Source organism: Bos mutus, chromosome 9 (genome assembly GCF_027580195.1).
Source record: "Bos mutus isolate GX-2022 chromosome 9, NWIPB_WYAK_1.1, whole genome shotgun sequence".
NCBI classification, from domain to species: Eukaryota; Metazoa; Chordata; class Mammalia; order Artiodactyla; family Bovidae; genus Bos; species Bos mutus.
In genome coordinates, this window is record NC_091625.1 from 44,789,714 (window position 1) to 44,815,179 (window position 25,466).

The 25,466-nt window shown below is 41.4% G+C and overlaps 1 protein-coding gene across 1 annotated transcript in view; it reads left to right on the forward strand.

Annotated features, from left to right (window-relative positions):
• Positions 1-25,466, forward strand: part of PREP (prolyl endopeptidase) — a 129,757-nt gene that overhangs the window by 100,549 nt on the left and 3,742 nt on the right. The window contains exons 11-14 of the mRNA XM_070376537.1: positions 11,081-11,217; positions 12,270-12,364; positions 15,583-15,714; positions 24,674-24,830. Of these exons, the coding sequence (XP_070232638.1) occupies positions 11,081-11,217; positions 12,270-12,364; positions 15,583-15,714; positions 24,674-24,830 (521 nt within the window). The remainder of the gene's footprint in view (positions 1-11,080; positions 11,218-12,269; positions 12,365-15,582; positions 15,715-24,673; positions 24,831-25,466) is intronic.

Genomic DNA, 25,466 nt, shown 5'->3' on the forward strand with positions numbered 1-25,466 from the left:
CAGTTATTTTCCCTCATTCAGTAGGTTGCTTTTCCCTTTGTTGAAGGTTTCCTTTGCTGTGCAGAAGCTTTTTGGCTTGATGTAGTCCCACTTACTTATTTTCACTTTTGTTCCTTTTGCTTTTGGTGTCATATTAAAAAAAATCATCATCAAGAGTCATGTCAGGAAACTTACATCTATGTTTTCTTCTGGAAGCTTTATGGCTTCAGGTATGATGGTGAAGTCTTTATTTTGAGTTAATTCTGGTTTAGAGTGTAAGATAGTAGTCCATTTTCATTTTCTTCTGCATGTGGCTGTCCAGTTTTCCCAAACCATTTATTGAAGAGACTGTCCTTTATTGTATATTCTTGGCTCCTTTGTTATAAATTAGTTGACTATATGAGCATGAATTTATTTCTGGGTTCTCTGTTCTGTTACACTGATCTATGTGTGTTTTTAGGCCAGTTCCATACTGTTTTGATTACTATAGCTATATAATGTAGTTTGAGATCTGGACATACGATTGCCTCCAGCTTTGTTCTTTCTCAAGATTGCTTTAGCTATTCAGGTCTTTTGTAGCTCCATACAAATTTTGGATTTTTTTTCCATTTCTGTGAAAAAATACCATTGGGTTTTTGTTTTTTTTTTTTAATAAGATTGCATTGAATCTGTATACTGCTTTGGGAAATACAGATATTTTAACAATATTCTTTCAATTCATAGACATAGAATGTCTTTCCATTTGTGTGTTATTAATTTCTGTTTCTCACAGTTCATTATTAGTATAAAGAAATGTAACAGATTTTTGTGTACTGGTTTTATATCATGCCACTTTGCTGTATTTCTGAATTAGTTCTAACTGTTTTGGTGGCATCTTTAGGGGGGTTGTATATATGATATAGTGTCATCTGCAAACAGTGACAGTTTTACTTCTTCCTTTCCAATATGGATACTTCTTTTTCTTGCCTAATTGCTCTGGCTAGGACTTCCAATATTATGGTGAATAATAGTGCCAAGAATGGGTGTCCTTGTCTTGATCCTGACCTTAGAGCTTTCAGCTTTTTCCCATTGAGTATGATGTTAGCTGCAGGCTTGTTGTACATATAGCCTTTATTACGTTGAGGTTTGTTCCTTCTATGCCTGCTTTGTTGAGAGTTTTTATTATAAATAAATACTGAATTTTTTCAAATGCTTTTTCTTTATAAGATTTTTATTCTTCATTTTGTTAATGTGGTATATCACATGGACTGATTTGTGAATAGTGAATCATCCTTGCATCCCTAGAATAAATTCCACTGGATTGTGATATATGGTCTGTTCAATATATTGTTGATCTCAGTTTGCTAATATCTTTTAATGAACTGGCACTTAAAATACTTCTTCTTGTATTGTATTGAAGCATAGAGTCCAGTGTGAGCATTCACTTGTGCATTTATCCAGCCTTTGTTTCAAAGAGCCTACTGTACTCTGGGCACAGATGTTAGGTATAGATGTAAACTGGTGCACAGCCTCAGAAGGGAGATGCATGAGGGCACAGTCGTTGTGCCCTTTGAGGATTCAGGAGGAGCCGTTGCGGAAGGGTCAGAGGATTTGCTAATTCCTTGTTTAGAGTAGCTAGGAGCATGGAGTCTGTAGTCAGACAGCCCCGGTTCAAATCCCAATTCCATCACTTATGAGATATATGACTTAGACTAGTTACTTCTCTGTGACTTCCCTAAAAAATGTCAGTATTCATGATACAGACTTAATGTCTGAATTAAAATCAGGAAATATTTATAAAGTCCTTAGAGCAGTGCTTGGTACATGGGGAAAACATTATATATAAGTGTTTTAAACAAATCAAGTAAAATATATAATGTATATTTTGACCAAAGTAAAGACTAAAGAAAAGTATTGTGAAAAATATAGAAACTGGCAAGCATTTTAATATTTGTTCTTAAATGTATGGAAAGTTTAGTTTATAGTTAGCTTGTATAGGAGTTTACTATTACTAGGTTCTATCTCCAGAAACTTGGTTAACATCTATCCCCTGCATTTTCAGCTATTTTGACTTTCTCAGGTAGAGAAGTTTCTAAATGAAATGATCTGCCATATGTGCTGTTGTCTTTTCTCATTATTGGACATACCCAACAAAGGTTGAACCTTCATGAGATGTAGCTTTGGGGATGCCTGCATTGGGTAGGAGTGTGGATGGGGGTAAAACAAGTGAATTCCTAAGAGCCAATGATTTTTTTTTTTAAGTCATACTTTAGTCCATATGAGCTTCCCTGGTGGCTCAGATGGTAAAGCATCTGCCTACAATGTGGGAGACCCGGGTTTGATCTCTGGGTTGGGAAGATCTACTGGAGAAGGAAATGGCAACGCACTCCAGTATTCTTGCCTGGAGAATCCCAAGGACGGAGGAGCCTCGTGGGCTACAGTCCATGCTTGGGGTCGCAAAGAGTTGGACACAACTGAGCGACTTCACTTTCACTTTCACTTAGTCCATGGATGTGACATTGAGGGCAGGGGTCTGGAGAAATGGCAGTTTCTTTGGAGAAGATAGCTGGAAATGATTCACAAAGGTTGAAAGGAGAAAGTAGACAGTTTCAGTTGCTGGTCTCAAACATGGGCTCCATTTTGTAGACAGTGGAGAGTCATTGCATGTTTTCAGTAGGGGAGTGACCTGGATTAAGAGGAGCATTAGTTTTGATCTTGAGGAGATTAATATGGGAACAGGTATCCAAAGACTGGAAACAGGAGTCCTGTTGAGAGACAAGGCCGCCACGTGCATAGGTGGGGATAGGTGAGATGATGTGTGAGAGGCACCCAAGATGACTTTGAACCTCTGAAACCGAGGCAGGCTGGCAGGATCAGAGTGTTTAATATGCAGTTCTAGCTCATTTAGTCATTCAACAAATGCTTATTGAACATACCCACTGCAGTGCTTGTAAGCCCCCGAGGATGACTGATTATGCTGCTTTCATGAAGAATGAAACAAACACACATGCCTCCTGCATGCAGCCTAAAGACCATTGTGGTGAGCCTCATTATAGGGCACTGTATGCATTCTGTGAGAGGACTGTGGGAACAATGCCGGTTAGAAAAACAGAAGCTGCTTTCTCTGAACCATTCAGTTAGAAGGTCCTTCACCGTCAGACGTTTTATGAAAATGTTTGTGTGTTTGCCCTGACCACAAGGAGATCAGGGCAGTGGAACTGAAGGTAGGTTTTATGTTCTGCAAACAAGTCATAGCTCCTGTCTTTTTACCTTAAAATACCTGACTACCTCTAAACTGGGGCTCCCCAGGTGGCTCAGTGTAAAGAATCCACCTGCCAGTGCTGGAGATGCAGGTTTGATCCCCTGGAGTAGGAAATGGCAACCCACCCCAGTATTCGTGCCTGGGAAATCCCATGGGCAGAGGAACCTGGCAGGCTGCAGTCCATGGGGTCACGAAGAGTCGGACACGCCTGAGCACACATGCACTTACCTCTAAACTGTAAGCACTCATCAAAGTGTCATGTTCCACTCGTGACTCCACTGCTGTCTGTCTGTCCTCAGGTTTAGAACCTTCCACTTTCTATTTCACTTCTTGCTGCAGTTTGAGACTGGGAATAGGTCTCTTGCTCCAAGGAATAGGTGGCCAAGCCTTTGAGAGCTGGTACGTTTCTGCAGAAATCATGTGTGTAGCACTTAGCAAGAAATGTCCCCAAAATTATAATAGATCTTTAAATAGAACGATTTTGCGATCACTGAGGTGCTCTATGGAAGGTTTTAAAATCTCCAGTGTCATAAAAATGTCCACCCATCCTTTGGAAAGCAGAGTAAAGAAATGTGGAATAAACACTTCCCCTAATATTTCCTGCCCGAAGGTGATTCAGACTCCTCCCCACTCCTCCAAAGTTAAAAGTCTGGAAAAGAGATAGGATTACATGCTTCAAATGTCAGGTTAGTATTTTTAACCCGAGCCCAGCACAGAAATGTGCAGCACCTTCCGAAGTCCTTTGTATACTTGCTTTACAAGCTAGTCCAGGCAGAGAGGTTGCCTTCTGCCCAGTTCTTTGAGTGTGTCTTGCTTCCTGTTCGTGTTGAGCGTGGAATTTCTGAGCAGCTCTGCTGCTCATCACATGTATTTGCCACACTTAGCACAGGCACACAAGTGGCCTCTGTCAAGTCTGATGAAAAGGGAAGCTCAGCACCCTTTTATGAACATTCTCCTTTCAACCTGTCAGGCTCTAAAATTAGATAGGAGTTGCTATCACCAGACGTTCTTCTCTGTGGAGGGCTTGCCCTTTACAGTTTTCCTTCATCTTCTGTGGATGAGCACATTCCACTACCAGTGATAATGAGCGTCCTGGTGTTTGGCTCACAGAGCACCGAGTCTGCACCAGGTTCACTGTGGGGGTGAAGATTGTGTGGGGAACTTAAATGGCTGCACATGTTTGAATATGTTAGTAAAACTGATCTTATTACTAACTGTATTATCTCCAGAAAAGTAATCATTTCAGCACAGAGAGCTGATCTTTTCATTCTCTTGAAGAACAGTAATGTTCCCTTCATTTGTTATGTTCACTTGCTCCTCCTTTTCCTTTAAAGGAAGATGTTTCTATTTATCTATTATATGAAACCAGATCCATGTGTGAAGGCACCTGTGGTCCAGGGTAAAACCACCTTCTATCTGGCAATACCTCTGCCCAGTCACTCTGACAGTAGAGATGGGTCATTTCTGACATTTCCTCTCTTTTCCTCAAGAGTTTTTTAATTTAAAAGATTCAGCTCAAGATCTGTGAGCTCTCTGTTAAACAATCATTCCCTAGAATAATGGTTTTTAATATGCAAAATTAGAAGCTGCTTTAAATTGATTACTTAGCAGTAGGGTTTTCTTATGGTTCTCTCAAGCATTGTTTCCTTTCTGAAGTGAATTTGCCTTTTACTATTGAAACTGAGTTTTTTAGTAGACATAGGGAGATTTATATTATTGTGTAAATAATCTGTCCTCAAGGTTGTACACTGATGATTGTTTTGAGAAGGATCATCTTTCCAAGCAGACTTATTCTGCTTAAAACAGAAATAATAAACAATAACCCCTATAACTGGAATAAGGCTTTTGACATGCTTCAGTGAGTCTCCTTTTCAAGAGGGTAACAAAAACAAAAAGCAATAGAAAGCACAATACCTTTGCCAGAATATTTGTCCCTTGGATTCCGTGCTGCTGCTGCTGCTAAGTCGCTTTAGTCATGTCCGACTCTATGCGACCCCAGAGATGGCAGCCCATCAGGCTCCCCGTCCCTGGGATTCTCCAGGCAAGAACACTGGAGTGGGTTGCCATTTCCTTCTCCAATGCATGAAAGTGAAAAGTGAAAGTGAAGTCACTCAGTCGTGTCCGACTCCTAGCGACCCATGGACTGCAGCCTACCAGGCTCCTCCATCCATGGGATTTTCCAGGCAAGAGTACTGGAGTGGGGTGCCATTGCCTTCTCCATTGGATTCCCTAGAGTCCAGTAATCATTGTCCTGGGGGTGGGAAGAATCTATGACAAAGTTTCTAATAGTTGCAAAATTGGGGGTAATTACTTACAATGAAGTAATAGCTTGAAGTGAATTACTTTGTAACAGAGTAGAAGAAACTCTGGACCAGGGACTTGGTGGTAATTTTATATAAACTGGCAGTGTTACCTTGGCTGACTTTATGGATCTTGGGTTTGTCCTTTGTAAAATAAGATAGGGTGTCCCACTAGATGAGGTCCCAGAATGACAGTCTCTCCTTGTATCTGAAACAGTTTGAATCCCCAGAATTTGGGGTGATCACCTTGATCACCCAGGGCTGAGAAAAAGCTGACACCAACTTTCTTTCCCAGGCAGCACAGTGTTGTGACTACTTGAAAATACCCATCTCTGTCCTCTATCAAGAAATAGCTTGGACTTCCCAGAGAATGTGATTCCTTATTGCTCGGTTGTGCACATGTTCTTGGTTTCAAATGTAGACTAACACCATTATGTTGCTGTGAGAGTCTCCAAAATGAAGTATATAAATTTTAAAGGAGAGGAACTCAGAATTTAGGAAGGAAGCTTTCTAAAGTCAGTGTCTGATCAATCTTTGGTCAGCTTACTAATGTCTAGAACTAACTGTGGCTTTAAACTGCTGTCATGATGTTTCTTTTTCATCTGTGGGGTCCCTGATGAAGGTTGTGTATCAAAATGCCTAGTCCCTCTTAGTGGTCATGGGTGCTTCCAAAGACATTCTTAGATTCTTCAGTGGTGCTAGTGTCTGTAAAGGTGGACAGGTGTGCCAGGGGAAAGACCCTGGTGCTAACGTTGGTGTCACAGGCTCCTGGTTGAACTGGATCTGTCGCATGAACCATTTGCTCTGCTGCTGACGGGAACGGGGAAGACCCGTCACGTGATGAGCTGTGGGCCCTGGATGACAGACAGACCTTTTCTGTTACTCAAGTGGATGTCTGCTGGATCCTCTGTGAGCACTTTGTTGTCCTATCCGTTAAGGGTTCCTTTATGGCTTTGGCATTGCATCAAAGGGCTGTGCCCACAGTGGACAGAAAGAATGGATGTGGGTTGTCAGCTTGCTCTCATTTGGTTACAGTTTTGAGGGGAAAAAGTAAGTCTCTTTGCTTTTTAGCTTGAACCTGGGTGTTGTTGCAGCAATAAACTACGAAAATAGCCTATGGGTTCAAGCTTCAGCAGTTGCCTCCTCATCAAGCGCTAATGGCTTTTGTAGCACATAAATATATAAAGTGCAGTATGGTCGTTGTATGTTACTAATAGTAGTTCGAGGTTTGTACTGCTCCTACCATAGCTTCACTGTAGCTAGTGAGAGGAGCCAGGAATACCAGGTGGGTTTGAGGCTAGTGTGGCAGAGGTTCTGAGCAGGGTCACCATGGCGAGGAGGGACCTGAGAAGAGAAAGGACTGAGTGCCTGCCTGGGTGTGGGGTTCTTGGTACAAGATTGTGATTCTGAGAGCTGGCAGTCGGGTGGCTGAGGAGACAGTGAATGAAGAGACGGCTGCTCCCAGCTGAAATGAGAGTGCCCTGAAGAGGCACCTGAACAAGCTACACCTAGAGCACGTGGCCTCGGAGACGTAGACAGGCCAAGGCCACGTGAGGTCTCAGCCCTCAGCGGGGCGCACCCTGAGGGCCTTTCTGATCACGGGGACTTGGAGATGGGGAGGTGGAGGTCCCTAGCACAGCAGTTTACTGGAGCTCTCTGAGATGGCAAGTGGGGGGTTTGCAGAGAGAAAAGACCACCACATATAGAAAAGTGCAAAACAGTAGCATTTGGCAGCAGGAAGAAGAGCTAGTAATGGATCAGTTAGAAAGGTTGAAAAAGAATTAGATCCTCCACACAGGAAGCCAAAGAAGTAGTTGCCAGATAGGAATCAAAACGGATAAGGCCTGGGAAGATCCCAATTTGAACATGGCATTTCTAAACAATGGGAAAAAGAACTACTCTTTATTAAATGGTGTATAATAGTTGACTATTTGGGGAAAAGTAGTTAGATACCAGACTATATGTAAAAACAAACTTCATTTGGATTATAACTATAAATGTAAAAAATTCACAATGAAAATATAGTTGGGATGATGGAGTCCTATCTATACATGTGCTATCTGTCTATATTCAAGATACCACAAAGAAACTTTAAAAACCAGCTATAGAGTGAGAGGAAATACAAACAAAATATATGGCAGGAAAAAAGGTAAATACCCTTAATGTAAGAAGAGTGTCTGTTAATTGATCAGAAAAGAAAGCACACTAAAAGGGTAGGCATACTTTGTTCTCTGAGGAAGAGATATAAAATGACCAATAAACAGACGAAAATGTTTGCTAATTTAAAAACTGAATCTTAAAACAATGATAGGATAATGTTTGCCTACTAGGCCAACAAAAATTAAAATCCATCTTAACATCAACTACTAATAAGAAATTGACACTTACTGTCATTAGGAGCTTAAGCTGACACACCAGCTTTAGAGAATTAGTTGCCAGAATCTATTGAGTTTTTTTAAATTGGAATATAGTTGATTTACAATGTTGTGTTTCTTCCTGCTATATGGCACAATGAATCAGTTATACATATACATGCAGCCACTCTTTGGGTCATATAAGTCATTACATAGTATTAAGTAGAAGCAGAGTAGGTCCTTATTAGTTATCTGTTTTATATATAGTGTATGTATATGTCAGTCCCAGTCTCCCAAGTTATCCCTTCGCCCTTTTTCCCTCTGGTAATCAGAAGATTGTTTTCCACATCTATAACTACTTCTAATCTGTAAATGAGTCTATTTGTCTCTTTTTTTTTTTTAGATTCCACATATAAGCAGCATCACACAATATTTGTCTTTCTCTGACTTACTTCCCTCAGTATGACAGTCTCTGCTGCTGCTACTGCTGCTGCTGCTGCAGCTTCATTCAGTATGACAGTCTCTAGGGTCATCCATGTTGCTGCAAATGGCTTTTCGTTCTGTTTTATGGCTGAGTAGTATTCCGTTGTGTTTATGTACCATGTCTTCTTTATTCATTCCTCTTTTGATGGACATTTTGGTTATTTTCATGTTTCGCTATTGGAAATAGCGGTGCAGTGAACATTGGAGTGCACCTTCTTTTTGAATTCACGTTTTCTCCAGACAGATGCCCAGGAGTGGGATTGCTGGATCATATGGTAGTTCTGTTTTTAGTTTCTTAGGAAACCTCCATACTGTTCTCCATGGTGAGGCTAGAGGGGATGATACAAGTCAACAGCATGACTAGTTTTTTGAGCCTAGATCCACCTGCATCAGGAGAGCCAGCAGATGTGCTAAATCTGCAGATTTGGGCATCCACCCCACACTGTGGGGTCTGAATTCCTGGGAATGATGCCTAGGAAACAGCATTTTTAACATGTTTATGCCAGATGCTTGAGTGATTGAAGTCGCTCAGTCGTGTCCAACTCTTTGCGACCCCATGAACTGTAGCCTACCAGGATCCTCCATCCATGGGATTTTCCAAGCAAGAATACTGGAGTGGGTTGCCATTTCCTTCTCCAGGGGATCTTCCCGACTCAGGGATCAAACCTGGGTCTCCCACATTGTAGGCAGACACTCTACCATCTGAGCCACCAGATGCTTAGGTCTAACCAATAAAGTTCAAGAACCACTAGTGTAGATTCTGAGGTGGCACTTTTTGATTGGGCTGGGTTTGGAAAGAACAAGGAAATGAGGAGCTTCTCCTCATTACTGAGCAGATCTACAAAGAAAATACCCACAAAGCCTCTGAAAGAAAAGTTTTGAATGAAGTGGCTTCAGGAGGAATCACTTGCCATTCCATAGATTCCATAGATGGAAATGGCATAAAATACTGCTCTGTGTCTATATAGAGAAATTTGAAAAAACCTATATACATATATATTAAGTGTGTATGTTCCAGTCTGAACTAACCTTCTTTTAAGGAGTTGTCTTGAAGATGATATTGTTGTAACCATCCTCGCAGTGCTCTTTCACTTTGGGACAGTGTTTACAATGTTGTTATTTTAACATGTGAACCACAGCAGCTTAAAGCTTGGGTATATTCTTTGCAGCTACAGGCATAAGGGAGCCTTTGTGCTTTGGATTGTGTTCCTTTGTCCTGGAAACAGACCAGTTCAGGCACTGGAAATCCTCCTCCAGGTGGTAGCAAAGAGGAGGGTCTGAGAGCTTAGTGGGGACAGAGGTGCACCAGTCCAGCTGACTGGTGCAGAGGGGCTGTGGCCTGAAGAGAGCTCAGTTGGACCAAAGAGGGAATAGGTGCGGGGCTGGGGTTGGAGGGTAGGTGGGAAGTTGGGAGGCAGCTGTATTCGTTAAGGTAGAATCACGTGAGACCGTTCGCTCCCCGATGCGGCTGCCTCTGTGCTTAGTTTACTCCTGATCGAGGGCCCTGTGTGTTAGAGCGTTACCCCAGTCCATCCCTTGTCCCTCTGCTGCTGCGTTTACTTGTCCTGCCCACACAGGTACTTTCTATTAGGGGCTGCTGACTGGCATTCAGTAACTTTACATAAGACTCTGTCCTGTTGAATGATTTTGAACTCTGCAGTGTTTTCTCCATGATTCCTTAATGACCAAATTTACGTATTCTCTCAGTATTTCTCTCCAAAGTCAGAAGCAAATGCTTGTTATACTATTTCTTGGCAGGTTCTAAACAACCACCCAGACTTGCAAGCATTAATTGTGACCCTGTAGTGCCTTTCTCCAAATCTGCCTTGACTTCCCCCTCTCCCCTGCCCACCCCTCACTGTTTGGCACCTTTCTACAGTAGAACCGCTACCTTAAAGCTTTGGATAGACTATGGCTCCAAGTTACAGTGACTGCAGACATATGTGTCTTTGTGTCTTACTGTTTGAATAGCATTTCACGTTCTCTTGCTAACCTTTTTCTCTTATTCCTTTTACCCAAAATGTAATGAATCTAGAAATGTTAACTGAACTTGCCTGAGTATGTCCAGATTCAAGAAGGTTTGATGAGCCTTCATTATCAATACTGGAGAAAGTGTCATTGTTTAATCAAAACAATAGGATTTCTGTGTTGTTCCTCATCTACTCTATAAAGCTCACACGCATTTTGTTGTTGCTAACATTTATTTAGTAGTTGAACATAGGAAAATGAAGAAGAGTTGAGTGTCTTAACATTTAAAGAGGAGGTTGAATATAAACTGTCTCTCCTAGAGAAATTGTCTTCCTCAATTGGACTGTTTGGCAGAAGAGCCAAATCTGACTTCCCAGCGCTGGGGGGGATGCTCACGAGCAGAGAACTGAACGCCTCTTCTCTTAGTTGGGCCTCGTGGAGACCCTAAGAGGTGGGCATGACAGCCACATTTTAGGGATAAAGAAATAAGGCTGAGAACAGACAACTTGCCTGGGGTCACCTAGCTTTTGATAGTGAATAAGAATTCAAAGTCAAGTCTGCCTGAGTTCACTACTCCACACTGTCTCCATAAAAACTGAAATAGATTTGTCATCACCTAGCCCTTTAGTGGTACTGGATTTTCACTGTGCCACTCTGTGTCTTAAAGAATTTACTACCTACTTTTCCCATGTAAAAGTATTCAAGTGCTTACTCAGGAATGTGAAATCTAACTACTCTGCTTTCTTTTGTTCTAGATTTTCTACCCTAGCAAGGATGGTACAAAGATTCCAATGTTCATTGTGCATAAAAAGGGCATAAAATTGGATGGTTCTCACCCTGCTTTCCTATATGGCTACGGTGGCTTCAACATATCTATCACTCCCAACTACAGGTAAGCGTGGCACCTCTGTGTATCTGATCTTCTGCAAACAGTAGGAGAAGCCAGAGGCTGGTCTAGACTGTGTTTGCACCTGAACCCCCTTCCCTTGGTCCCCACAAATCTTGTCTTTGTTCATTGTGTGTATTTATTAGGCCCATTCTGTGTTGGGAGTTGAGATGAGTAAGGAAATGTACTTACACGTTTTCTTTTCTGAGCCAGTGGATATGCTGGTAGTTTCAGCAGAGACCATCCAAGGTGTAGGAAAAATGTTGAAGTAAAGACCACATGAGTGTCTGGTCTGATCACCTACCTCAGCTCTCCTTCCTGTGATCTTCAGCATCCAGAAAGTTAGCACCCAGACCATCCAGAGCCTCCGGCTGCCGAAGCCTGTCATTTCCCCAGTTACTGAAAGAAAGAATGATAAATTTCAGAAATAGTTTCAAAGAAAAACTAATTTCAGTTACAGCAAGCAGAGAAATAACCTCAGTACTAATACAGTTAGGGTCAGTGGAAAGAGAAGGAGAAAAACATAAAATCTAAATTTTGTAAAGAAGCTTTGTGCTATAGTTTCTTCTGTTTGTTTCTGGAAAACATCCTCCAGCCCTGGGCACTCCATTCTTATTTTCTGGTCTGTGTCCTTGATCTCTTCTCTCTCTCTCATGCCTAGTTTAACATGTAAATCTCTGAGAAACCCGTGTAAAATTCATACTTCAGAAAGAGCTTTCTTTTTTCCAACTTAATTTGGAGAAAGATACTGGAAAAAATGGTGTAGCAGGAGCGAGTACTGGGTGCTCACACGAGGGCTGTGTCAGGTGGCTTGGCAGCGTTTTGTTTGCCAAGACAGTTGTTCAAAGTGAGGTATACTGAATGCTCATGAAAATGTCTGAGCTTTGCAGTTAATCAGTCAGAAGTTTTACATGACTTAAGTGAAATATGTACGCACTGGGCTCCCATTCAGATGATACCATGTGTGGAGTGTCTTCAGGGGTGCGTGTGTGGTGGAGGCAGCCAGTGCGATCCTCGCCGGGCACTTCATGGCAGTTAACCCTTTTACCGTCTCGCAGTGTGTCCAGGCTTATCTTCGTGAGACACATGGGTGGTGTCCTTGCAGTGGCCAACATCAGAGGAGGTGGTGAATACGGAGAGACGTGGCATAAAGGTGAGGCGTGTTCTCTGCAGAAACACAAATATGGCGCAGTCTGAGCTGAGGGGTTAGGAGCAGAAGAGACAAGACAGATGAAAAATAAGGATGCTTCCAGACACACTGCTGGCAGTACCCCCCCCTTTCTAATTGAAACTGTAGTTTCAGTGTCTGTTTAAATTAACAGCTCAGGCTTTTCACATTTTCCTTTGCAGTCTATTTTAATGAAGTACATATTTTTCAGAAGCATCCCCTTCATACCATAATCAATTTTTTTAGCAATATATGGGGTACATTTTTATCTATCACTGTCAGAAGTGAGTCTGGGGGATAACTTTTGGTATTTATTGTGTCCTCTGTTAGCCAGATAATGCTAAACAGTGAAAGCCATGCTCTCTTAAAACAGACTGCAAAACCAGGTTATTTTCTCTTAAGAGAAAAGGTCTCTCTAAAATAGAGCTTTCCTAGTCCGTTTGGGCATCTTTTGCTTGTTTTCTCCAAGTTCCCAACACTGCTAACAGATAGCATCCCCCCTAGCATCACTGCTGGGACTCTATCATGTGCAGTTTTTATTAAACTCAACTCAGCACAGTTGTTAATTCTTTTCTGGTTTTAATGACTCAGTCTCTGGCCTCCTGAAGCATGTATTCTAGTTGCTTGAGGAAATTAAAAACATTATGGCAGTCTTTATTTTTAAAACCCTGTCTTTTCCTTTTCTCTCTATATGGAGCATGCCCTGTTTCCCAGGCTTGTGTGTATCTGAAATGTATAGACAAATCAATAACTTGCAGAAGATGCTCTTCCCTTACCTGATGCCTGTGTTTGGGGGAGGCACCTTCACTCCCCTCTCGACATCAGCCATCATGTAGAAGACAGTCTGCAGGCCTGAGGGCGGACCCCAGTGCCTGGGCTTGATGGGGCAGCACCAGGCAAGGGGACCCTTCTTCCACAGGAAGAGCATCCAAGACCACCCTTCAGATCCATAAACCCACTGTTCTTCTCTGCCTCCTGAGGCCAGAGGCTCTGGTGTGCTGCATCAAATCAGATCAACAAAGATGAGGGTAGATCTGTAAAGAGAATTCTTCCTAAGTAACTATTAGGTGTCAGGAGGCAGGAAAGGCCCAGAACTGACCACTAGGTCTTCAGCGAGCACCCCCAAGGATCAATGTTAGACAGCAAACTATTTGAGCATCTTAGCAAGAGTGAATGTACCCAGTGAACACATGGGCCCCCAGCAGGTGGGCCAACTGCTGCCAGGTGTCATCCCTGAAGGCTTTATTGATTGTCATTGTATTTGAAACAGCATAGAATTTATTGTATAAGTTTGACTTGGACCTGATATTAGAGTTTAATTACACTAAAATCATACTGTGAAACTGTGATATTAAGAGATGACTAAGAAAAGGAGAATAAAAATAAAATCTCAACGTACCATATGTTTGATTTATATCCCAAACCAATATGCTAAGTCTGGAGCCCTTGATTCACCCGATTTTCTGGTTTAAAACTTTTCATGTACACACTTAAACACCTACCTGCATGGACTCCTGACACTGTTGCCTTCTCAAAGGACCCAAGTTCTTCACCGTAAAATTCTTCTGTTCCTTAGGTGGTCCATGGAGCTCTGTTAGGGAAGAGTGCCTCCCCTGGTCTTCGTCAACTTTCTTATCTCTGTATTAAATATAACCAAGTTATTTTCCAAAAGCCTTGTGGGGGGGGAAGTTTGCAGCTTGACTGAAGCTGAAAGTTGCTTACCTGTGTTTAGATTGATCATAGACTTTCTCCCAATTTAGGCAGTGAAAGGACCCCAAATGGACCTTTTCAGTTAGACCCTATCATATTGAACATTGATAAATCTAGATTCCATTCTGTTAATTGAGTTTTAAAATTTAATGCCCTTTAAAAAATATAGTCATATATCCAAAAGTATATTATTCCTGGAAACTAAGTTATCCTAGCCATTCTAATTCACTGATAATTTCTTATTAAAATCTTAATAACATTTGTTTTGATATGAAAAAATTTCTTCAGTAGCACTGCTTCATCCTTAATTGAATTTCTGCAAAAATGGTTATATTTAATCTCAAATATCTAATCAGATCTATGTCTGCTTTTTGTTCATTTCATAGGCAGTTATTTCAGGTATCCATTCCTTTGAAAGCATGACTTCAAGTTTTGGCCTTTATTTTTAGATATTCTAAGACCTTACAGATGTTCCTCTCTTAATGGGTTCATTTGGCTACGAGAAAGCTGAGATTCTCTGGGGAGATGTTTGAGATCCTCTTCATTCAAGACTAGAGAGAAAAAAAAAACTAGAGAAACTAGGGATTTCCCTGGTGGTCCAATGGTTAAGACTCTGCAGTTCTGCTGAAGCAGGGCATGAGTTCAGTCCTTGGCAGGGGAAGACCCTGCATGCTGCAGGGCCGACAAAGACTAAAACTAATAAGCTACTTTGTGCAGCAACATTCCCCCACCTAATCACCGAATTCCTACTTGTGTTTGTGAGTCACTCAGTCGTGTCCGACTCTACGACCCTATGGAGTATAGCCCTCCAGGCTCTTCTCTACATGGGGTTCTCCAGGCAAGAATACTGGAGTGGGTTGCCATTCCCTTCTCCAAATTCCTACTTAAGTACTTGAATAAATAGCCGAGAGCAAAATTGGAGAGCTTTAGTTCTCAAAATCACTTACCCATCTCAAAGTCCTGCAGAGAGGAGAGGTAAGACATGAGCCTGTCTGTGCAGAGCACTTTCATCTTCCCAGGGAAGAGGCAGTGAGCTCGCCTCCATCGTCACATACTCTGTGGAGCCCATGGAGGACTCAGTTCTGCTCCAAGTCGTGTGTCAGTGAGTCCAGCTCCTCCCAGAACACAAGTTCGTGTTGATGACATGCTTTCTCGTTTTTATTCTCATGGTTGTCTGACATCATAACAGATCATCTGTTCCCATCTGTTCCCTTTGGGGCATTTGCCTTTTAAGTTCTAAGAGATTTTAGAAAAATACAAAGGCACCGTATGGATTAGCAGTTGTGGTACTGATGATGGATTTCCATAGTGCATAAATTGAGGCATTTTTCTAAATGTAGTGTGAGCTCATTGTGTTTAAGTTGATCAGTAGTTGAAACTATGCCTTATCATCATTTGAATTCCTCATCCTTGAATTCCTTTTGCTGATTTTTCTTTTTTTTTTTTTTTAGTATTTTGTTAATTAACTTATCTTTCACTTTGGCACATTATAGGTGGTATCTTGGCCAACAAACAAAACTGCTTTGATGACTTTCAGTGTGCTGCTGAATATCTTATCAAGGAAGGTTACACGTCTCCCAAGAGGCTGACTATTAATGGAGGTTCAAATGGAGGCCTCTTAGTAGGTGAGAACTGGGTGTATTCATTGTACTTTACTAGTTAACTCTTGGAGTTTTCAGGAGTTTGGGCTTTACTTACTTTGGGCTCGTGGATGGTAGCAGTGGTACAGAAAAAGCAAAACCTGTTTGTATTTGGGTATCTAATAAATGACAGTATGAAGACGCAACTACTGACTCAGCTCATCAGAGCCTGAAAAGCCATTCCTCCTCCCTGTTCTGAGCTCTTCTGGACCACAGTTCTCACCCTCCCCTGGGTGGGACTCCCTTCCCACAGACCAAGCCCACAAGTCTCTAGAGTTAAGGCAGCACAGGACTGAATCAAATACCACCCCTCTGACTATGCTACCCACCTGTGATCATTAGGTATAAATGCCAGTTGAATACCTAATGCCATGGGATGCTAAACGCTGTGGGTGCAGAGAAAGAAGTCATAAAGGAAAATGAGGTCCATGCAAAGACAGATCCACAGCTTAAAAATAATGAAATAGCCACATAGTTTACCCTTGCTGAGCACCTTGTGTGCCAGGCCCAGTGCTGAGCCCTTGACGTGCATGCAGCCTGGGAGATGGGCTCTGAGAGGCAGAGTAGCTTGCTAGTGTGGTGGTGATGCTGGGGTTGATGATTAGCACCATGGTTTTAGATTCTGCTCTTTTAACCTCTATGTGGCACTGCCTCTAAGTAGATTTTCCAATTTTTTGGTAGTTAATGAAATTTCACTTTGCTTTTGTCTCTCAGCAGTACTTAACTCTGCAGTGGACATTTATAGTGGGCCTGACCTCTGCTTGCTGGGTCCTACCTCCAGTGTCACTAGGAGATGAGGGGTCATTTTACAAATGTAGATCAGCTTAAAGAGACTCAACCTAAAAAGCACATGTGACAGTTTTCAGCTTTCAATTCTGTTCTCAGGGGATTTTGACATTCACTGTTTCCTTGTCTTTGAAATATACTGATTCGTGTTAAAACCTGAATTCCTGCCCTTACTTTTCTACCCCTTACTTTTTTACCCCAATATAATATAGACTTGGAAAAAACATTTTCCCATGGAGGTATATGTATATGTCCAAAATAATTTGTTTAAATTTGAAAAGGGTAGAGATGTGGCCAAGATGGCGAGCCTTTGAGCCATGGGCACACCAAAATTAACAACTATTTACAGAACAACTACGAGAACAACCTGAAGACTAACAGACTAACATTTTCTACAACTGAGGATACAAAGAAGGAACCACAATGAGATGGGTAAGGAGGGGCAGATGCGTAGTACAGTCAAGACCTACAACCTCAGGCAGGCAGCCCACAAATGGGAGGATAATCACAACTGCAGGATAATCCTTCCCAAAGAGAGAGAGGTTCAAGACCCACAGAAGGTTCCCCAGTCTAGAGACCCCTCACCAGGAAGACAAGCCCCCAGAACATCTGGCTATGATCTTCCTTTCAGGAGAGCCAGAGGGCTGTGGGAGATAGAGACTCCACTCTTAGAGTGCACACAAAATCTCACATGCTCTGAGCCCCGGCATATGGGCAGTGATTTGAAAGGAGCCTGGTCAAATTTCCTTGCTAATCTGGGAGAGCCTCCCAGAGGGGCAGGAGGAAACTGGGACTCCTAGTGGGGACACAGATGCTGGGGGTAGCCATTTGGGGGAACTTATTTGACCACAAGGACACTGGTGCTGAGAAGCACCATTTTGGAGTTCCCCTCCTGGCTACCATCAGCACTCTACCCACCAGCAGACTGGCACCAGCTCTGCTCATGCACATACCAGGCCTTGCCTGCCAGCATACCGAAAGTAGTTGGCCCTGCCACCACAGAAGGCCACACAGCCTACAGAAGAGGCACCCTACACCATGTGACGGGGTCACCACATGGGAGTCTGCTGCTCTTGTGGAACATCAGCTACATGGGGGTACTTGGCCAAGCTCAGTACACATAACCAACCCACCTCATACACAGAGACAAAATTAGCTGAAATGAAAAGACAGAACTATGTTCTAAACTAAGGAGGCAAGATAAAACCCCTAGAAGAAGAACTAAGCAAGTGGAGATAAGCAGTCTTATCCAATAAAGAGCTCAAGGTAATGATCATAAAGATGCTCCACAAACTCAGGAGAAGAATGGATGAACATGGTGAGAAGTCTAACAGTTAGAAAATAAAAAGAAGAGCCAAAAAGAGGTGAAGACTACAATAACTGAAATTAAAAATGTATATATATATACTAGTAGGAATCAACAGCAGAGAAGGCAATGGCACCCTACTCCAGTACTCTTGCCTGGAGAATCCCAGGGACGGAGGAGCCTGGTAGGTTGCCATCTGTGGGGTCACACAGAGTCGGACACGACTGAAGCAGCTTAGCAGCAGCAGCAGGAATCAACAATAGATTAGATGATACAGAGGAATGGATCAGAGACATGGAAAACAGAATAATGAAAATCATACAAGCTGAACAGAAAAAAACAGTTCTAAAAAATGAGAACTTCAAAAACAAACTTACAGTTATTAGAGGAAAAAGGGGAGGCAGGGATAAGTTAGGAGTGTGGGATTAACAAAGACACACTACTATATATAAGTAATCAGCAAGGACCTACTGTATAGCACAGGGAACATATGTTCTATAATAACCTATGTGGAAAAGAATCTGAAAAAGAATGGATATGTGTATATGTATATGTGAATCACTTTGCTGTACACCTAAAATACACACAACATTGTAAATTAACTATAGTATAAAATAAAATGTTAAAAAACATATTTATGCACCCAACATAGAAGTACCTAAATGTATAAGGCAAATATTGATGACATAAAGGGAGAAACCGAAGAGTAAAACAATAACAGGAGGCTTTAGTATTCCATTTACTTCGATGGATAGACATTCCAGACAGAAAATCATTAAGGAAATACTGACTTTAAAGATACATTAGATTAGATAGAATAAATGGATTAAGAACATTCTATCCAAAAGCATCAGAATACACATTCTTTTCAAGTGCACATGGATCATTCTCCAGGATAGATCATATGCTATGCCACTAAATACATCTGAATAAATTTAAGAAGGTTGAAATTACATCAAACATCTTTTCCAACCACAACAGTGTGAGATTAGACATCAACTACAAGGAAAAACTGCAAAAGACAGAGACTAAACAATATGGTACTGAGCAACCAGTGGGTCACTGATAAAGAGAAAATTAAGAAGTACTTAGAGACAAATGAAAATGGAATCTAACCTAACACCTAAAGTGACTACAATAATAAAAATTAGAGCAGTAAAAGAGACAAAAACAGTACAAAAGATCGATAAAACTAAGAGCTGTTTCTTTGAGACGATGAAAAAATTTTATTAGACTTTTACCAGACTCATCAAGAAAAACAGAGAGGGCCCAAAGAAAATCAGAGATGAAAGAGAAATCACATCCAACACCATAAAAATGCAAAGGATACTAAGATACTATGAATAATTAGTCACAATAAAGTGGACAACCTAGAAGAAATGGATAAGTTCCTAGAAACTTACAATCTCCCAAGACTGAATCAGGAAAAAAATATCAACAGACCAATTACCAGTAATGAAGTTGAATCAGTAAATTAAATTAAAAAGAAAACTCCCAGCAAACAAAGAGTCCAGGACCAGATGTCTTCACGGGTGAATTCTATGAAACATTTAGAGAAAAGTTAACACCTGTCTTCTCAAACTGTTCCAGAAAACTGAAGAGGAAGGAGCGCTTCTGAACTCATTTTACAAGGTCAGCATCACCCTGATATTAAAACCAAAGATACCACACACAAAAAAAGAAAATTGCAGGTCAATATCATTGATAAACACAGATATACAAAGCTTCAAAGTCTTAGCTAGCCAAATTCACCCATACATTGAAAGGCTCATACACTATGATCAAGTAGGATTTATCTCAGGGATGTAAGGATGGTTCAATATCTTTTGACAAAATTCTACATCCATTCGTGATTAAGAACTCTTAACAAAATGGGTATAGAGAAACACATCTCAACATAATAAAGGCCATGTATGACAAGTGCTAATATCATACTCAACAGTGAAAAGCCAAAAGCATTTCCTCTAAGGTGGGGAACAAGAAAAGGGTCTTATTGAGACAAGAGAGTCACTCACCACTCCTGTTAACATTATATGGGAAGTCCTATCCACAACAGACAGGAAAAATAAACAAAAGTAATCCAAATTAGGAAAGGAGTCAAACTGCCACTGTTGGCAGGTGATATGGTACTGTATGCAGGGAATTCTAAAGACACCATCATAGAACTAAGTAAGTTGCACAATATAAAATCAATATATAGAAATCTGTTGCACTTCTATACCTTAACAAATTGTCAGGAGAAATTAAGAAAACAGTCCCATTTAAAATTGCATCAAAAAGAATAAAATACCTAGTAATAAATCTAAACAAAGAGGTGAAAGACCTGTACACTGAAAATTGTTAAGACATGATGAAACTGAAGGTGACACAAACCAATTAAAAGATGTACTATGCTCATAGATTTGAAAGAGTTAATATTGTTAAAATCACCTTGCTGCCCTGCAATGTACAGAATCAGTGCAAATCCTATCAAAATATCGATGGCAATTTTGCAGAACTAGAACAAATAAGAAACACAAAAGACCCCAAATAGCCAAAACAATATTGAAAAAGAAGAACAAAGCTAGAGGTATCATGTTCATTGATTTCAAACTGTACTGCAAAACTCTAGTTACCGAAACAATATGGTACTGGCATAGAAACAGACATAAAGGTCAATGGAACAAAATAGAGAACCCCAAAATAAACCCACATATATAGTCAATCTACAACAAAGGAAGGAAGAATATACAGTGGAAAAAGATAGCCTTGTCTATAAATGGTGTTAGGAAAACTAGACAGTTTCATGCAAAAGAGTCAAACTGGACTACTTTCTTGCATCGTATATGAAAATAAACTCAAAATATTTATAAAAACTGAAGCCATAAAACCTGTTGAAGAAACCATAAGCAGTACACTGAATTGGTCTTCATGAAATTGTTTTGGATATGTCTCCTCAGGCAAGGGAAACAAAAGCAGAACAAACAAATGGGACTGTAGCAACCTAATAAGCTTTTGCACAGTGAAGAAAACTACCAACAAAATGAAAAGGCAGCCTACTGAACCTGAGAAAGTATTTACAGACAATATGTCTGCTAAGAGCTTAATGTCCCAAATAGCCTAAGAACCCACAGAACTCAACACCAAAAACAAACAGTTAACAATGAGCAGAGGGCCTAAGTAGACATTTTTCCAGAGAAGATACACTTACGGCCAATAGACACATGAAGATATGCTCAGTGTTACTAATCATCAAGGAAATGCAAATCAAAACCACAATGAGACGCCGCCTCACATCTACCAGTAGGACTAGTATCCAAAGGACAACAAATAATCTGCGTTGACAAGGATGCAGCGAAAGGGAACCCTCACACACTGGTGGGAATGTAACTGTTCTCCACTATACGGAACAGGATGAAGGCTCCTTAAGTAAAAATAGAGCAGCTATATGATTCAGCAGTTCCACTTCTGGGCAGTTTTTTTCAAAGAAGTCAAAACCACTAATTCAAAAAGATATGTACCCTGATGTTCATTGTAGTATTATTCACAATGGCTAAGATATGAAAGCAACCTAAGTGTCCACTGATAAATTAATGGACAAAGAAGATTTATATGTATAATATACACACAGTGGAATATTACTCAGCCATAGAAAAGAATGAAATCATGCTATTTGCAACAACGTGAGTGGACCTAGAGGGTATTATGCTAAGTAAAATAAGTCAGAGAGAGACAGTTACCGTGTGATTTCACTTACATGAGAAATGTAAAAACACAGTTGAGCAAACAGACTAATAATAGATACAGAAAAATTATTGGCTGCCAGAGTGGAGTGGGATGGAAAGATGAGTGAAATAAATTAGGGCAATTGAGAGGTACAAACTCTGTGATAAAATATCTCAGAGATATACTATACAGACAGGGAATATAGTCAGTATTTAATACCTTTGTGTGATGAGATGGTAACTAGGCTTATGGTGATCATTTTGTGATGCATAAAAATACCAAATCGCTGTTTTACACCTGAGACTAATACACTTTATGTCAGTTATACTACAATTTAAAGAAAAAATAAATTGAGAAAGGATGTGGATAATATTCTTAAATACCAAATAACCACAAATTTATCTATTCAACAAATATGTACTGAGCAAGTGCTGGGCATTTTTTCAGATACTGGAAATATGTCGGCAAATGAAACAGACAACACCTTCACGGAGCTTTCATTCTAGTTGGTTGAGGCAGGCGACATGAGGTGCCTAAGGCCAGCATGCGGCCCGGAGACCCGTGTCTGCGGCTAGGCACAGCGAGCAAGGGCGAGTGATGGGAGAGGTCAGGGATGGTGGGAACCTACACCAGGCAGGACCTCACTGCTGTCAGAGAGAACACGGTTTACTCTGAAATGAGAAGCTTTGGTGAGTTTTGAGCAGAGAAGTGGCATATAACTTGACATGTTTTAAAGTCAGGATCATGGATTGATCCATTGCTATGTGAGGGTAGGCAGAAGAGGCAAGGCCAGAAAAGCAGGAGACCAGCTAGGTGGCTTCTGTCTCAGTGAGAGAAGATGCTGGCATGGACCTGGGTGTGATGATGGAAGTAATAAGTGGTCTGATTCTTAGTATATTTTGAATTTGAGCCAACTAAATTTTCATATGAATTAAACAAGTATTAATATAAAAGAAAGAACAACTTAGGGTGATCTAAACTATTTAATGGGATGTTGAAAGTTGTTGATTTTACTAGTGGGAGAATTGTGTTGTAATTTACTGGTTCATCCAATAAGTCCATTTTTGGAGTTGTATTTTCAGGAATTGGTTTATGCCTTTTAATAAACCAGGTCCTTTATGGGACCTTCAGAGATAGAGTTTGTCCATCAAGATGCTAAAGTGCTTATTTAAAAGAACATCTTCCTGCCCCTCCCACCTCTGAGTGGGGAGGAGAAGATCTAGGACTCAGAACTCGGTATCTGAATAAGCACTGACATCTAAACTGCAGTGGGAACTCTTTCTTGCCAGAGGCAGGAAAAGTTCACATCTCTTGACTAACTCCTAGTCATGCCAGCTTCGACGTTGCTTCCTCCCAGAGCCTCCCCAACTTCATTATGCTGGCTTACACCCTTCTTCTGTAGTGCCCGCACTTTCTCAACAAAGTGAATGCCACACTGTAACTGCCCATTCACTTCTTTTATCTTTCCCACTAAATTATTCACGGACATATCCCCAGGCCCCATGCCTAGTACAAGGCACATGGCAGATGTTCAATAAACATTTATTGAATTACCAAAAAATTAATTTTTTAAGTATACAAAGAAGAGCATTTTTAAAACAGGACAAGAAAATATGTCAGTATCTGACAGAGCTCTGAACTGGGTCTTAGGCTCTGTTCTGCTTCGAGCTATACCTGTATCAACTGTTGCTGTTTACAACACTTCTGATGCCAAATGCAGGAAGGGGTGGGGGGGTGGGTCCCACACCAACCAATACTCCCAGCTCTCCAGACACCAACTGGGTGTCGCACAATTCAGTTCCATTCTGACACTACCCAGAGTTAGCACAGACCCATAGGACAGTCCCCACTGCAGACACCAATCACAAGTCCTGGACTTCTCATATTGCTGATTGATGGCTATAAATTGGGGTTTCCCAGGTCCCCCTCCTCGAGTTAAATAATTTGATAGAACTCAGGAACATTCTTAGGGCTTCCTGATAGCTCAGGTGGTAAAGAATCTGCCTGCAATGCAGGAGATCCCAGTTCAATTCCTGGGTCAGGAAGATCCACTGGAGAAGGGATAGGCTACCCACTCCAGTATTCTTGGGCTTCCCTTGTGGCTTAGCTGGTAAAGAATCTGCCCTCAATGCAGGAGACCTGGGTTCAATCCCTGGGTTAGGAAGATCCCTTGGAGAAGGGAAAGGCTACCCACTCCAGTATTCTAGCCTGGAGAACTCCATGGACTGTATAGTCCATGGGGTCACAAAGAGATGGACACGACTAAGTGACTTTCACTTTCAGGACCACTCTTACATTTACCATTTTGTTATAAAGGATAAAACTTGGGAACGAGTCAAAGGAGATGTATAGCTGGGGCAGGTGCGTGCCAAGCCTCCATGCCCTGTTGGTGTACCACGGTCCCAGCACCTCCATGTGTTCACCAACCCAGGAGCTCTCAAACTCCATTGGTTTTTATGAAGGTTCTGTCATATAGGCTAGACTGATTAAATCAGTAGCCATGAATCACTATCTCCAGCCCCGCTGCTCTCCCCAGACATCAGGGGTGGAACCCAAAGATCCAATCCTCCTATCACATGGTTGGTTCCTTGGTCAACCAGCCCCCATCCTGAAGCTGTCTAGGAACCCAGAAAGAGCAGCCTCATTAGCATGAACTCAGATATGGTTGAGAGGCATTAGTTATGAATTATGAAAAATACTCCTCTCACCTTGTCACTCAGGAAACTCTCAAGGGTTTTAGATCTGTTCTAGGAACCAGGGACAAAGATTAAATAGCTATTTCTTTCTCTGTCACAATATCACAGGCTAGTTTTGAGATCCCACATAAGTTTGTTAATATCCTGCATCACCTGTGAAAGCAGCTAGGGATGGGAGCAGCACAGATTTTACAGGACGTCCAAGAGGTTTTCATGAAGAGTTACGTGTCCACTACTGATGAAAATATTCCACCCCTCGGATGTATACTAGAAGCTGGGGAAAGCTTGTAGACTCTTGGGCAAGTGATTTCTGATAGTTTCTTCCTGTGCTTTTGGGAAAAAAGACCATCAGGATTCAGAAAACATTTAAGTGTTGTTTTGTTCTCTTTCGGTTTTGTTTATGACAGATGTTTAACGATGGACGACCTGCTTTTTCTATCTTGATTCTTAGCTACCTGTGCCAATCAGCGTCCTGACCTCTTTGGTTGTGTTATTGCCCAAGTTGGAGTAATGGACATGCTGAAGTTCCATAAGTATACCATTGGCCATGCCTGGACGACTGATTATGGGTGCTCAGACAACAAACAACATTTTGAATGGCTTATCAAGTAAGGTTTTGATTCATATTGATGTATTTGTGTTGCTAACGATTTGATGTCAGAATACTGAACATAGTCAAAAGGGAATGTTTGACTGTCCCCTTCAGTATCTCATGTTTACAAGGAATTCACTGCAAAAGTAGGCTAGGTGGTGGGGATACTTATCTGTCTTCCTAGTTCTGATCTGGTCTTGAACAAAAATAACAAGGATGTGATGGCAGAATTCTAAAGACAGTCCCCCAGGATTCCTGTCCCCCCTGGTTCTTCAGTGGTTGACTGATCTATGGACTGCTCTGCAGGGACTTTGCAGATTAAATGAAGATTACTAATCAGCTGACCAGAATGGAAAAATTGTCCTGGATTATCAAGAGGGCCTAATCTAATGACAAACCCTTAAAGGCAGGGCACTGTCTCTGGCGAGAAGAGTCAGGGATGCAGCAGAAAAGATGAGAGAAACTGGAAGCACGAGGAGACCCAGACCCACCATTGCTGGCTTTGAAAATGGAGGAAGGGGGCCTTTACAAGCTGATATCACCCCCAACCAACAGCTGGCAAAGAAATGAGGACCTCAGTCCTACAGCCTTGTGGAGCTGAATTCTGCCAACAACTGAAATGAGTCCAGAAGTAGATTTTTCCCTAGAACTT